General features: G+C 53.6%; 1 protein-coding gene across 1 annotated transcript in view; it reads right to left on the reverse strand.

The window, feature by feature from the left end:
• Positions 1-8,434: 8,434 nt before the first annotated feature.
• UNC5C (unc-5 netrin receptor C) overlaps positions 8,435-13,319 on the reverse strand; it is a 387,108-nt gene continuing 382,223 nt past the window's right edge. Inside the window, exons 15-16 of the mRNA XM_056106641.1 lie at positions 9,253-9,431; positions 8,435-8,600 (exon numbers count right to left, since the gene is read on the reverse strand). Of these exons, the coding sequence (XP_055962616.1) occupies positions 8,435-8,600; positions 9,253-9,431 (345 nt within the window). The remainder of the gene's footprint in view (positions 8,601-9,252; positions 9,432-13,319) is intronic.

The raw sequence follows: 13,319 nt of genomic DNA on the forward strand, positions 1-13,319 counted from the left end.
GGGAAAGAACCCATGTCCAGGCACGAGGCAGGCACTGAAGGTTTAGGGAAAGAATCCGTGGGTGGACACTGTTACCGCAGGGATTCTAAACCCAGAATGGCACTCCTGTGTACTTTTGTGAGCAGTTCAAATGTAGATTCAAAGACTGCAGGGCTTGGATTCCCAGGGTTGATGGGCATCGGCCGCGATGGATGACGACAGTCCACCACTGATGTGAAAGGGGTGGGTGACTGGTGATGGCTGATGTGGGCCGGAGAGGTAGCTAACGGGCCTACAGGAGCAGGTCACCAGACAACACACGAGGACCACATGACGGCAGATGCCTTGCGGTCAGCCAAGCTGGGTTCAATCCCGGCCCCCGTACTGTACCCTGAACACACCAGGAGCGAGCCCTGAGCATCTCTGGGTGCTGCCCCCCAAAACAACACAAAAGAACAAAGAACCCTGGTAGGATGGAGGTCGGGGACCAGCTGTGCCCGAGCCAAGGGCAGGGTTTCAAGGGTGGAGAAGCAAGACCAGGAGTGAGGCTGTGATGGGTGGGTGGAGATGGGTAAGACGCAGAGCTGGTGTTGAGGGGTAGGCAGCCTGGGGGACTGGGGGGGTCTCCGGAGGAGAGCAGGAGGGTGGGTTCCCAGGGGTGTGGGCATTGGGAGCCCCTGTGTCCTGAGACGGATGGGTGGGATTCCACGCGGCCCAGAAGCAGCGCCCTGCTTGAGGAAGACCTGGCACCAGCCCCCGTGGAGAGCGCCCAGCAGAGGAGTGGGGCTGGGTTTTTGGGGGGCGCTCACTGGACCCCCGAGAGAGAGGAAACACACTGGTGAGCCCCCAGAAGCTCCCCTTTATCTCACGACTGGGCTGTGCCTGCCCAGAGCAGCAAGTCCCTGATGCAGATCCAGGGGCCAACACGCCCTGCGCTTTCCCCTCTCAGGTCTGCAAGTGCAACATCTTGCACTAGGTGAAATTCCCACCGCAGACGCTCCTGTGGGGAGTATGTGGCCGCCAGGGAGGCGGGCAAAGAGGGTCCCTGGCACACGTTCCTGCGGGCGAGTCCTGCAGCATGGACGGCCGGCGGCGGCACTGACCCCAGCTCTGCTCTCTGCAGCCCCTGTCCTCAGGAGAGTGCCCCCTGCTCAGTGCTCGCGGTACAGGCTCAGAGCTGGGCTCTGCAGCACCCGAGTCCCTGATGGCCGTCCCGCTGGGGGCTGAGCCTGTCCCGGGAAGCCCCTTGCTGGTTCCCCGGCTGCCCTGCTCGGGCAGGATCACTCGGCCAGGCTGTCGCCCTGGGGTCACCCTTCAGCTCAGAGCCCCCAGACAGGCCTCTGCACACTGGGTGTAGGCACTGGTGAGGCCTCACTCCCTCGCATGCCCCCAGCCCCTCTGCCCCTCAGCTCGCCCCGACTCTGAGTTGGTCTTGAGGTGGGGGGTGCAGGGCACAGGGCTGCTCCCACACGTCCTCGGAGCCTGGGCCCTGCTCTCTCGCCGGGCATCCCCGACTCCGGGGGCCTGACTCCTCGCTAATCGCCCACCCACTCGAGCCTTCCGAAGCTGTCTCTGCCCAGGGAGCTCAGGGCTAGGGTCCGCCTGGCACACTGGGGGCCCTGCTGCATCCCGAGTCCCCTAAGCCAGGAAGCTGGACTGAGGTCCCGTCCTGGGACAATCCAGGGCCCTGGACCCGACACAGAGACTCGATATTCATTGTTCCGCAGCACTCCAGAGCGCAAAGGCCCCTGGAGATGGCAGCGAAACAGTCGGGGAGAAGCAGCCCCTTCCTGACAAGGTCCTCAAGGCCCCAAGGATGCAGAAGCCACGGGCACGAGGGAAATCAGGGGGCTGAGGGCTGAGGGACCACGGTCCCTGGAAGGGCTGCCGAGAAGGAACCAGGGAGGCGGGACTCACTGTGGCTTGGAAATATAATTTATTACCTGTTTCAGGGATCTTACACTGTGTACAGGCTGGTTGGTAGGCAGTGCAGGCAGCTTACAAGGCCACAGGGAAGGGTCCTCACCCAGGCCCCTCTAGAATCCCCCAGCCGCCCGACAATCATCCACAAACACACCTGGAGTTTTCTAGAAAAGAAATTGCATAGAAGGTAGAGCCAGAGGAGACGCCCCAGCCGCCACTGCAGCCCCTGCACCCGGAGGTCGGTGGTGCTGTGTTTAAAGGAGCAGCGGAGAAGCGCAAAGACCCCGGCGCCATGCCCACAGCTGAGTGGACCCAGGCGATGGCCCGGCTCTTCAGAGAAAGCCACCGAGTCTCCTCTCACCTCCATGGCCATCTCTAGACAGCGGGCAACAGTGAAGAGGAGGGAGAGGAGCGGCAGTGGCTGGGCAGTGAGCTCCGTCACGCATCTAACCAGTATCCAGCACACACCCCTCGCCCCATCTTGAAGCTGCCTCAGTGTCCCCTCTTGGCCTGAGAGGAGGCGGAGAGACGGCAGAGACACGCAACTGGGCGTCTGGTCGTGGTGCCCGTCCTCCTCTAAGGCTTGGGATTCACACCCTGAGACGTTCTGGAGCTCAAGGGGACCAGGCTGTCCCCTCAGCTCATACCCCGCGCTCCCTGCGTGGAACCGAGCACAGCCTGGCTCCTGACCCCTGACCCTGCTTGGCGGGCCTGGCCTCTCCCTCTCCACAGCACCGACAAAGACCCGCATGGGGCTCCTCTTCCCCACGGCCCGCTGCTCTGACAGGGCCAAGCCCGTCTCTGGAGTCTGGGGCGGCGTGTGAGTTGGAGGCCGTCTTTGGGAGAGACCCTGGTCGCCACACGCCGGGTCTGCTGAGGCCAGTGTGAAGAGGCGTCCGAGAAGCTGGTCTACTGCAGCAGCTCACTTGGCTCACAGGCAGCAAACAGCTATCTCTCGGGGGTGGGGTGGGGTTTCTCCTTTCTTTCCGACAATGCATCAACTCTTGACTCTTAGGACATTCTACAGGATTCCCAGCTTGGGACCTGGGAGAATCTTGGGGAAATAGGCAGGTGCCTAAAACGGGAAAAGCCTCTCCGAACTGCTGAGACTTCTCTTCTGCGTCTGTGGAGTTTCCTCTTGTCCTACTCCAATGCCTCTCGAGGTTACGCTAAAACAGGCCACGGGGAACACCCAGTGTTTGAATGAGCCTGTGACTGTCGCCCTATGGACCGACAGAGAGTCACCCAGGGTCTCACAGACACTTCCAAGGACAGATTTTTTTTCAAGTAAGATTTTTGAAAATGGGCCAACTCCCAGGATCCTAAGACTAATTACTCGTTAGACTTGATTTGCAGGGAGACGCCACCCAGTGACATAAAGGCCATCTGCCTGGTTTTGAAAAATTGAAGGCGTTCGAGCATGACTTTGAGAAATATTTACGACACCCTTTGGCTTTGTTGAACCGGACGGACAGTCTTGAATGCACCGATTACAGTGGCTATTCCTGTTAAGCTTTATTCCATTAAAAAATTCATTAGAAATGTAAGGGAAATCTTCAAAGGGAGACATACAGTGAGGGATTATACAAAGAGACTTTTGTAGGGTAGAGAAATAGCACTTCTTTGCACAGACACAAAATTCTATGGATTTCAGTTAACAGTTCAGTAAGGTTAAAAAGAAGAATACAAAAACAAACCGTGTAATCATTGGTCCTATGAGGCACTCAAAAGGTAAAAAATGCTTTATTACCTTGAGATAATAATAATAATAAAAATAGCTTCCTTATTGGATATATAAAATCTAATACTCATTGACCATTATCATCTTAACAAATAATAACTGGCTTTGGGCAATGACATTCTGATTCACAAAAGTTCCTCTGTTCTCAAAAAACATGCATGAACCCCAATTTCACTCCGGTTGTTTCCATGGTCCTTCCTCTGTCACCGGGTGTGGAGAGGAACTGATGTCTCCGTGCGAGGACGGCAGCCAGCCGGAGCAACCACTTGGTCAGAGCTGGACCGGACGCTTAGTCAGGCTGGAACTCCACCTGGAGTTTCCTCACCTCCCGGACTCTGTGAGGGGCCAGACCTGGGTCTGCTGGGTCCAGACCTCGGGGGAGACTGCAAGGGGGAAGCCTGGTGAGTCCTGCCGAGGGCCCACCTTCCTCTCCATTCCCCTAACTGATGGCTCCAGAGAAGTGCTCGCTACGGGGTCCCTACAGAAGGAATGTGGGTGTTCAGAAGAGCAGAGCAGTGTTTACTCCGCTCCAGACTGAAAGCCTTGAGGCCACCGTCTAAGCGCTCACCTTCACAGCAGCTGACTCAGAGGGGAGGCCAAGATGACCTATGGCATGCTCCCTAGGACCCACACTCCTCCCTCTGGTTTCTCCCTGAAGAACGGGTCCGTAGCAGCATATCAGAACCTCACCGACCCTTTGCAGATGGTTTATGCCTCACCCAAAGCATCGTCCTGCCTTTGGTTTCCGTGAGGGCGGCGAGTTTGCAGTGGAGTGGCAGTGGGTATCTCTGTGGGTTTACGCTGTTGGTGAGAACAGGACAGCTAGTGACCTCCCGGACTGCGGCCGACATTAGAGGGACCCAGTCAACGACTCAACGCTTGTTCCTTCTAAATCTCTTAAGCGAAAGGAGTGTGGTAAAAAGAAATGAAGGATGAAAGGAGCCATTGCCAATGTTCCAAACCAAAAAGGGGACGATTCATGTTTCTTGATCAACAACCACCGTTTTCAGGTTCTCTGTCTGTCATCTTCTGTGTGTATAAAGCATTTCCTTCTAAGCGAATATGACTATTTCTCACATCTCCAAAAATAGAGAACTAAAAGTCAGGAGATTAAAAACACCTAAAAGCCCCAGTGGAAAGTGTGTGAAGGTTGACAACTCCTCCAAAACTCTTCTGTATAGATTTTAACCTATTTCTATGACCAAGAACCCCTTGAGTCCTGTCTTCTTGGTGGCAGGTGATGCTCAGAATGAGATGGGAACTTTGAGTCACGGACCAAGTAACTGAAACGTGAGCATAGCAAAACTATGTATTAGAGGAAGTGAGATGGCCCGCACAGCTGCGTCATAAAACTTGTGCTGATTCTACCCGGGATTCACTCAATCCTCAGCCAAACCCCTTCCAGGGGCTCTTTGAGCTCGGGGAGGGCTGTGCTGCCGCCACTAGATGGCCCCACACACAAGTGAGAGGGTCCCTCTCCTCACATGGGGCACATCTGTAGGAAGGCAGCGCTGAGGCCGCGTGGGAAGCGTCAGCTGGGCCTTCCAAGCCCTGGAGTGAGCCGGTAGCTCTGACTCGACTGCCGAAAGGAAGGCGGTCAGAACTGCAGCTAGAACCTTGGCATAACTGTGGTGTTGAGCTTACAGCTTCCACGAGACAGCCCAAGCTCCTCCGGCTGAGCATATGTGCGTTCACTTGCAGGGAATGGGACAGAGAGTTGTACCAGGGCGAGCCCCTCACAGGAAACAATGGCTCCTTTCTGGGCCTTGGAAGCTGAACCAAGGAACTGAGCATCTTCAGTGAACCCCAGAGGCCCCCATGGCTTAGAATATGGTTCACGTTCTAACCCAGGTTCCTGTGTGGACAACTCAGGGAGTTCGGAACCCGCCTATCTGCATGGGGACATATTTACTTCCTTCTGCTCTTCATAAGACATGAACTGTTCCTTGGAGCATCCTTAAGATTTCCAGTTACTGATTTCCCAGAGATGACAGCGTCCTCAGACCAGTGATGACAAGCAAATTTAAGACGCCATTCAAGAGGCAACAATGGTCAATATCCCCTGTTCCTCCTTCTCTGCCTTTTTAATTTTTACATCTACTTAGAAACTTGGGCTGGAGCGATAGCACAGCAGGTAGAGTGTTTGCCCTGCATGTGGCTGACCCAGGTTCGATTCCTCTGCCCCTCTCAGAGAGCCCAACAAGCTACTGAGAGTATCCTGCCTGCACTACAGAGCCTGGCAAGCTCCCCGTGGAGTATTCGATATGCCAAAAACAGTAACAACAAGTCTCACAATGGAGATGTTACTGGTGCCTGCTCAAGCAAATGGATGAACAAGGGAGGACAGAGCTACAGTACTACTTAGAAACTTATGGAGAGTCCAAATTTACTGTCTTTTGATCAAATATTCACTGGCACAAATATTGTCCACTGTAATTGCTTATGACTGAGACATCTCATTCTTATCTACTGTCCAGGGGGTAGCCTGAGAGGGGCGGATAACAGAACTGACACTAAAAGCAGAAGGCAAGATACTGAGCATGAAGGGAAGAAGCTGTAGCAACGTCCACTGCTCCTCAGTGATGACCAGAGGGGGCTGGGGGTGTCAAGAGGTTACCAATATAATTGATGAAGAGAGAAAATAGATGAAATGATTCTATGACTCCTTCCTTCCTTCCTTCCTTCCTTCCTTCCTTCCTTCCTTCCTTCCTTCCTTCCTTCCCCTCTTTGTTTTCAGATCATACCTGGCAGTGCTCAGGAGCTAATTCCGGCTCTGTTGCTCAGGAATTACTCCTGGCAAGGCTCAGGGGACGATACAGGATGCTGGCGTTCGAACCTGACTCAGCCTCGTGCATGGCAAATGCCCACCCACTGTACTATCACTCCAGCCCCAGACTAAACGATTTCTATTTCAGATCCATTCAGTAACTTGGGTGTCATTAGCCCCAGAAGCATTACACCACAACCACATTTTGAATATTCTGATTCATACACGTGGATGCTTGTTCTTCGTGATTGTTCCTAGACTGGGTTGCTGAATATTTTGAGTCTCTGCAACAAAACAAAGCCTGTCACGGCCCAAGCGAATACCACAATGGCCCCAGGGAGAACCATACTTTACACGATGTAGTCTGTGGACTAACTCTATTTCAGGTTAAATTTTTTCTAATTAGAAAACTTTTTGACCAAGACAATACTTGGAAAGGATTCGCAACTATACAGGAAGGCAGGCGGCCACCAGAGAGAGTAGGAAAGTGGGTGAGCCATCTCTCAGCCAACAGCAGGATGCAAGGACACAGAAACAAGACTTAAAGCATAATGCACATGCGACAGGGTCAGGTGGGCTTCTTCCAAGGTGGGACGGTTTCAAAGGCATACTGTAGCCTGGGCAAAAGACGAGCTGGCAGAGACCAGCTCACAGTTCATGTGGTCTTCACCTGGTGTACGAATCAGGAGCATCTCAGCGGAAGTGCGTAAGTCCCACCTTTAGAAACTCTAAGAAGAGCCAAACTAACCAGCTCCTAATGCTACAAATGAGGAAACTGAGATTCAGTGACATGGATATTTCCCCCATGGTAGCTCAGCTAGAAAACCACTGGCCAGCACGAGAAAAGGTGTCCTTATCTCCAATACAGAGCTCATGCCTGCAACCACACTGCTTCTAAGGTAGACGAAGTTTGAGGGCACTCGGTATTAGCCACATGACCAGGGCACAAGTGGCCTCTTATGGACAGTACTTCTCATTGTAAGACTTGGGCGCCAGGCCCTGCCTGAGCCAGCTAAAAGAACAGCGACGCACCAAGGGAAGTCAGGGGATGTTTGCTCCCGTTCAAGGTGGAGTGACGGGAGAAAGTTCAGAGGCTGCTGACTGAAATCGGTAGCCAGTTCCACACTGTCCAGGAGGTGGGGCCGCCTACCCGACCGCTCAATACTAATACTGCTGCTAAAAAAACAGAAGTTTAAAAAAAAATCCCTGTACGAGGATACCTGTAGATACTCCCTAACAATGGTAACAATAATACCTGTTTTAAAATACCGCTTCAAGTTGCATGTTACAAACACACACTTTGTGAAGGAACGCCTGTTGTGTGGCCCAACAAAAACCTGTCTCCCTGCAATGCTGTCCCTCTCTCCCCAGAGGGCACCAGGCAGACGCCTCGGCGGACACGGAGCCTGACTGCTCCTTCCCGCATGGATTCTCCACTTCCCTGATACAAAAACGCAACGCTGCTTCTCACAGCTTCTAGAAGCAGAACACTGGAGGAGGGACGGTCTGAGAAACTGGACGCTCGGGGTTTGTAGCAAAAGTCTGTGATTTCTCTATAAATGACTCATCTGAAAGAGACACAATATACCATCCACAGCTTCAACTTCAAATGATTTAAACAAAAAAACAGAACCAGCCCCGGATGGTGCCGGTCTCCCTGTCCAATTGGATGTAAACAACGTTTGTAGAAACTGGGTTTGTTAAGAAAGTTTATCCATAGATCTGGATAGCAATAAAACGCGTTTCCTAGGAAACTGTAAGATCCTGTACCACACAGCATACAGCCCTACTAAGAAGAACATTCGGTTGACTTCTAAATTCAAGGTACAAATTTACACATTGGTTCTCAACGCCTGGGATGCTGTCGGAAACGTGGGCACGGACTCGTAGGTGTGTTCCTGCTCCCTCCGGCTGCGGTCTCGCTTGAAGCTCATGGGTCTCGTCTGGATTTCCTTCTCCGCGGTGGTCCCTGGACCAACACAGACTCCCTCTGTGCTCCCCTCCGTCCTTCCCTGACAGTGGGCTCAGTACTGCCCTTCTGCCCCGAGCGATGCGATTGCCTCATGTCTCCCCATGTCTTCCAGGACGGCTGCCAGCGTGCTCAGGTTTCCATCAGGGAAATTCTGGGCTTCCCAGAGATCCAGGATCACACCGGTCGGGCTCGATTTGGTGGCAAAGTAATTCAAGTACCTGTAAGGGAGAACGGGAAGAGGTGCTCAGTGGAGTGCTCTAAGGACCGGGTTCCCCTTCGGTGTTCACTGAATGTTCGTGGCTCTCATCTCTTTCTCAGGTCTCCTGTTCCCCTCCCCGGGACAAACTGTGTCTTTGAGGAGCATGCTGGAGGACTAGCCTCCACTTCATTAGGTCAGCTCAAACAGGACATGCCATGTTTAACTCTTTAACCTCAACTCGGAGGGAGAGCGCTTCAGAGACGTCCCTCACCCTGCCCAGGAAGTGCAAGGGTGTTGTCCGTCCTCTCTGACATGGCAGGCCGTTTGGGGTGGGCTCGTGATGGCAGCACGCTTACAGAGGGGGCTCTGCAGGTCTCCAGGACTTCATATCGATGTCGAATTTATTAGCGTGTTCATTATCCACAGAGCATTAGGTTTGCTCAACAAGAGGTGAGGAACAATAATCACGTTAGGGAGTGATTAGACTACTTAGGGAAATTGAGCGTCGTGTCACCGAACCTGATACTCCTGACTGTGGAGAAGCGCTCGCCACATCCTGGCCAGCTCCTGGCGAGAAGGAGCCTCTTACCACACGCCCGCGGAGAAGAGTAAGCAAGCGTCGGACAGGAGAAGGTCACCTCCCCTCTCCGCCTTGGCCCGGCCACACCCACCTGTCCAGGCTGAGCTTGTGAGCCAGCATCCTCCAGTCGTGCCCCCGGGTCTGGGGGGCGTCCAGGCTGCTGCAGAGCTTCTGCCGGATGGGGGGCGGGATGCTGAAGGCTCTGGGCCCCGTCATGGTGGTGACGGTGTCTGCTGGGTCCAGCAGAGGCAGGTTCATGCCAGTAGGCTCCTGTTGGGGGACGTGGGGACAGAGCAGCGTTATTCCTGAGGACAACAGAGCCCGGCCACGCCAGCGCGCACAGTGCCTGCTTTGAGTGCCGAGAAGGGATGCGTGTCCTCACTCTCCTCCTCTGGCAGAAAGCCGTGATTCCCTGCCTGGAGCCCCGCTTGGAGCAAGGCTTTGCCTCTCCAGCTGCCTCCTGCGTGGCCTCGGGTTCTTGCGTTTGGGTGAGGACTGAATCAGGCAGGTATTTCGCGTAACTCAATACCAGCTGTTCTAGTGGGACTCTCCTGGTGAGAGGGAAGATGCTCCCTAGGGTCAGAGAAATGTTCCAAAGGCCCGTTCTTTGGGGGTGAAGAGACAGATCTGAGCCAACAGACTGGCCCTACAGAGCTTCTAGCAACTGCCTGACCCCGGGGAGAAGGCCTGGCCTGAGAAAACATTCTAACATGGGCCGGAGGTGCTGGGTTTTGCCTTGAAAGACTGAAACGGAGTCTTCTCTTAATAACATCAAAGGGACGCCCTGTTGTTCTAGAGAAAATGGTGAGCCAGTGTCTTGCCGTAGGGCAAGCTGCTACCGGCATCACCGAGTGTGGTTGCGTGCTGCGTTTCGTATCTAATTTTAGTAGAGAAAGCCATAAATTGGCTCTGAAAATAGTTTCAGCTCATAAAGCAGCACACATGCAAAAATCTGAAATTTATCTGCAGGAGAAACTCTATGATCATTTCCCGATCACTTCTGCTGACTGAAGAAGCCAAAGCAAATGTTACCTGGGAACTATTAAAGCAATGAAAGAAAACCTAGTTAATGCACTTTAAGTATCCCCGCTCTTTCTTAAAAAGCAGCTGCCTGCAGGGTGTATGTCATTAGCTTCCGGGCAGTAAACTAGCCACAAAGACTCTCAGCCATTCTAAAACCTCTGTCATCCTACTGAGTGCAAGTCTTAGAGGTCCTTACACCATTTCTCAGGGTCTCCTCACAGCTACATGAGTGAGAGCAAGAGGCCCTGTGGCTAGGCCAGGTCAGCCGGGTTGTGTCCGGCCAGGCTGTCCATGCTTAGGCCCCGCTGGGCTAGGCAGCACTCAAGAGCCGTTAGAATTTCCTGCTCTGTGGTGGTGGCTGTGATTGCAGAATTAATACAACTTGACTGACTTGGTCCATGGATTATAGGGGTCCCTTGTGTGAGCTCCCACACATACCAGGACTTGGATGAGCGTGGGGGCGTGATCCCGCACCCCTCAGGCTCACCATCTGCACTTCTGTCCTCTGTCTGCAGATTCTATCTGTGCGACCTTGCAAAAGAGCCTTTCCCTGGACAGCTGCCACAGGCAGCTCCATCCTAGCTGTGTCCTTTCCACACTTCAAAAACACTCCTGGAGAACTTTGGGCTCTTCCCGGGGAAGGAATTATCTAGTTCCCAAGATTGTGAATTCTGCCCCAGAGCCTTGGCCCCTTACAAGTCCTTGATCTCTTACAAGGACTTAAGGGCTCCTTGGGGAGAAACAACAATCTTCACTAACGTCTGAAGAAACCTTTTTTGACCATTATTTTTGAAAGTCATAATGGTCACGGTCACGGTCACGGTCACCCCGTTGTTCATCGATTTGCTCGAGCGGGCCCAGTAACGTCTCCATCATGAGACTTGTTACTGTGTTTGGCATATCGAATACATCACGGGTAGCTTGCCCTGCGGGCAAGATACTCTCGGTAGCTTGCCAGGCTCTCTGAGAGGGGCGGAAGAATCGAACTCGGGTAGGCCATGTTGGCCACTTGTAAGGAAAACGCCCTACTGCTGTGCTAGCGTTGGTGGTATAGTGGCTAGCATAGCTGCCTTCCAAGTCATAACAAGCAATATAAAATAAACTACTGAGGGCCTGCTTTGAGGGCAGACTTGAGGGGCGCTGGGAAAATTGGAGGTCATGGTGGTGGGATTTGTGTTGGTGTATTGAACGCCTGTAAAAAATCATCATGAGCAACTCTGTAAACCACAGTGTTCATATCAGGTGTCAAGGGAAGCTGTCACTGCCACTGTCACTGCCATCCCGTTGTTGGTCGATTTACTCCAGCCGGCGCCAATAGTGTCTCCATTCATCCCAGCCCTGAGATTTTAACAGCCTCTCCTTACTCGTCTTTCCCAAGGCTGCTATATTGGAGGCTCTTTCAGGGTCAGGGGAATGAGACCTGTTATAGTTACCGGTCTTAGCATATCGTATATGCCATGGGGAGCTTGCCAGGCTCTGCCTGTGTGGGTGGGATACTCTTGGTAGCTTGCTGGGCATTCCAAGAGGCATATATATATATATTTCTCTCTATGTTTTGTTGCCTACTGTCTGAACCCCATCAAACATGGTGTGGTAGTTATGGAAAATGGGTAGGAAGTATCTTATAATGCATCTGGAAAGTGGCCTGGAGCGTGGTTGAGTAGTGGAGGTTGGCTCCCGGGACTGGGTCCCTTGGGGCATGGAGGGCTCTCACCTGACCCCCTCGGGAGTGCCCCGAGTGAAAACAACCTGGCACGGAGTCTGTGGCATGGTTATGGGGGCCTCATTTTATGCTCCCTTCTGGGAGGAGCAGCTCTGAGTTCTGGAGGGAGGCTGATGAGATTATCTGGCACCATCAGGGTGTGGCTTATGGATGTGACCTCTGGGTCACCAGAGACTGGGGGAAGCAGGCAGAGCATCTCTGCTTCAAGGTCCTGTTGAGTCCAGAGTCCAAGGTCACAAAGTTCAAAAGTCCAAGGTCAAGGGAAGCTAAAATTTAACAACGAAAAGTGTGGGGAAAATAGTGTGAAGCCCAGAGGAATCCTGCATGCCCGGTAGTTTCTCAGAGGACACTGCCCATCGGACGGCACATGGAGAACAGGTGATTTCTGACCTTGGGGTGTAGACTTAAGCAGGGGTTGGCCTGGGGTGGCCCAAAGGCCCATCCCGTTGTTTGAATGGCTTTGAGTCCGAGTGGCCAACGCTTTGGTTATCAAGCGATCCGTGTGCACAGGTGAGGAGAAATGAGCCTTGGCTTCCACGTCCAGCACCTCTGCCAACGCAGAGGCCCTTCCTGCTCTGCTGTAGGGTGACAGTCATGGGTGGGCACTCAAGCAGCCATACCTGCGAGCGGGCCCATCTCCCAGGGACTGGCGCAGGGGCGGGGACTGAACAGAGTCTGCCCTTTGGAGTGCTGACCCTCAGACCTGTGTTCCTGACCACTGTGATACCCTCCCTGGATCCAACCCTGGCACCAGACCAGGCTTCCTGGAACCCTGTGTCAATGTTTTTTCTCTCCACAGTCTCTTTTTTTAAGAAGTCCAATGCACCTCTGACCACAGAGGCCTCATTCCGAATCCGACCCGAAAGGCACTTGCACAAAGTGTGTTGCTGAGGGTCTCAGGCACGAGCAGCCCAGCTGGGAATGGCAGAGCTAGCCCCCCCCCCCTTCCCGGAGCCGGGCCCTCCCCGGCCATACCTACACGGGGCGGGCAGAGTCACACCAAGACCCAGACGTCCACACAGTGGGCCCCTCGCTGTTTCTGCTGGTGTTCTTCAGGACGCACATGTGATTCCCACCGTCCCCAGGGGCCGACCCCTCACTGGTGTCCAGGCGTGTGCTGGGAGCAGAGCGTGGGGGCGTGATCCCGCACCCCTCAGGCTCACCATCTGCACTTCTGTCCTCTGTCTGCAGATTCTATCTGTGCGACCTTGCAAAAGAGCCTTTCCCTGGACAGCTGCCACAGGCAGCTCCATCCTAGCTGTGTCCTTTCCACACTTCAAAAACACTCCTGGAGAACTTTGGGCTCTTCCCGGGGAAGGAATTATCTAGTTCCCAAGATTGTGAATTCTGCCCCAGAGCCTTGGCCCCTGGGAGACTGAGATAATGGGCAACACCTAAGGGAAATCCCTGAA

This window comes from Sorex fumeus, unplaced genomic scaffold (genome assembly GCF_029834395.1).
Source record: "Sorex fumeus unplaced genomic scaffold, SorFum_2.1 ptg000136l, whole genome shotgun sequence".
In the NCBI taxonomy this organism is placed as follows: Eukaryota; Metazoa; Chordata; class Mammalia; order Eulipotyphla; family Soricidae; genus Sorex; species Sorex fumeus.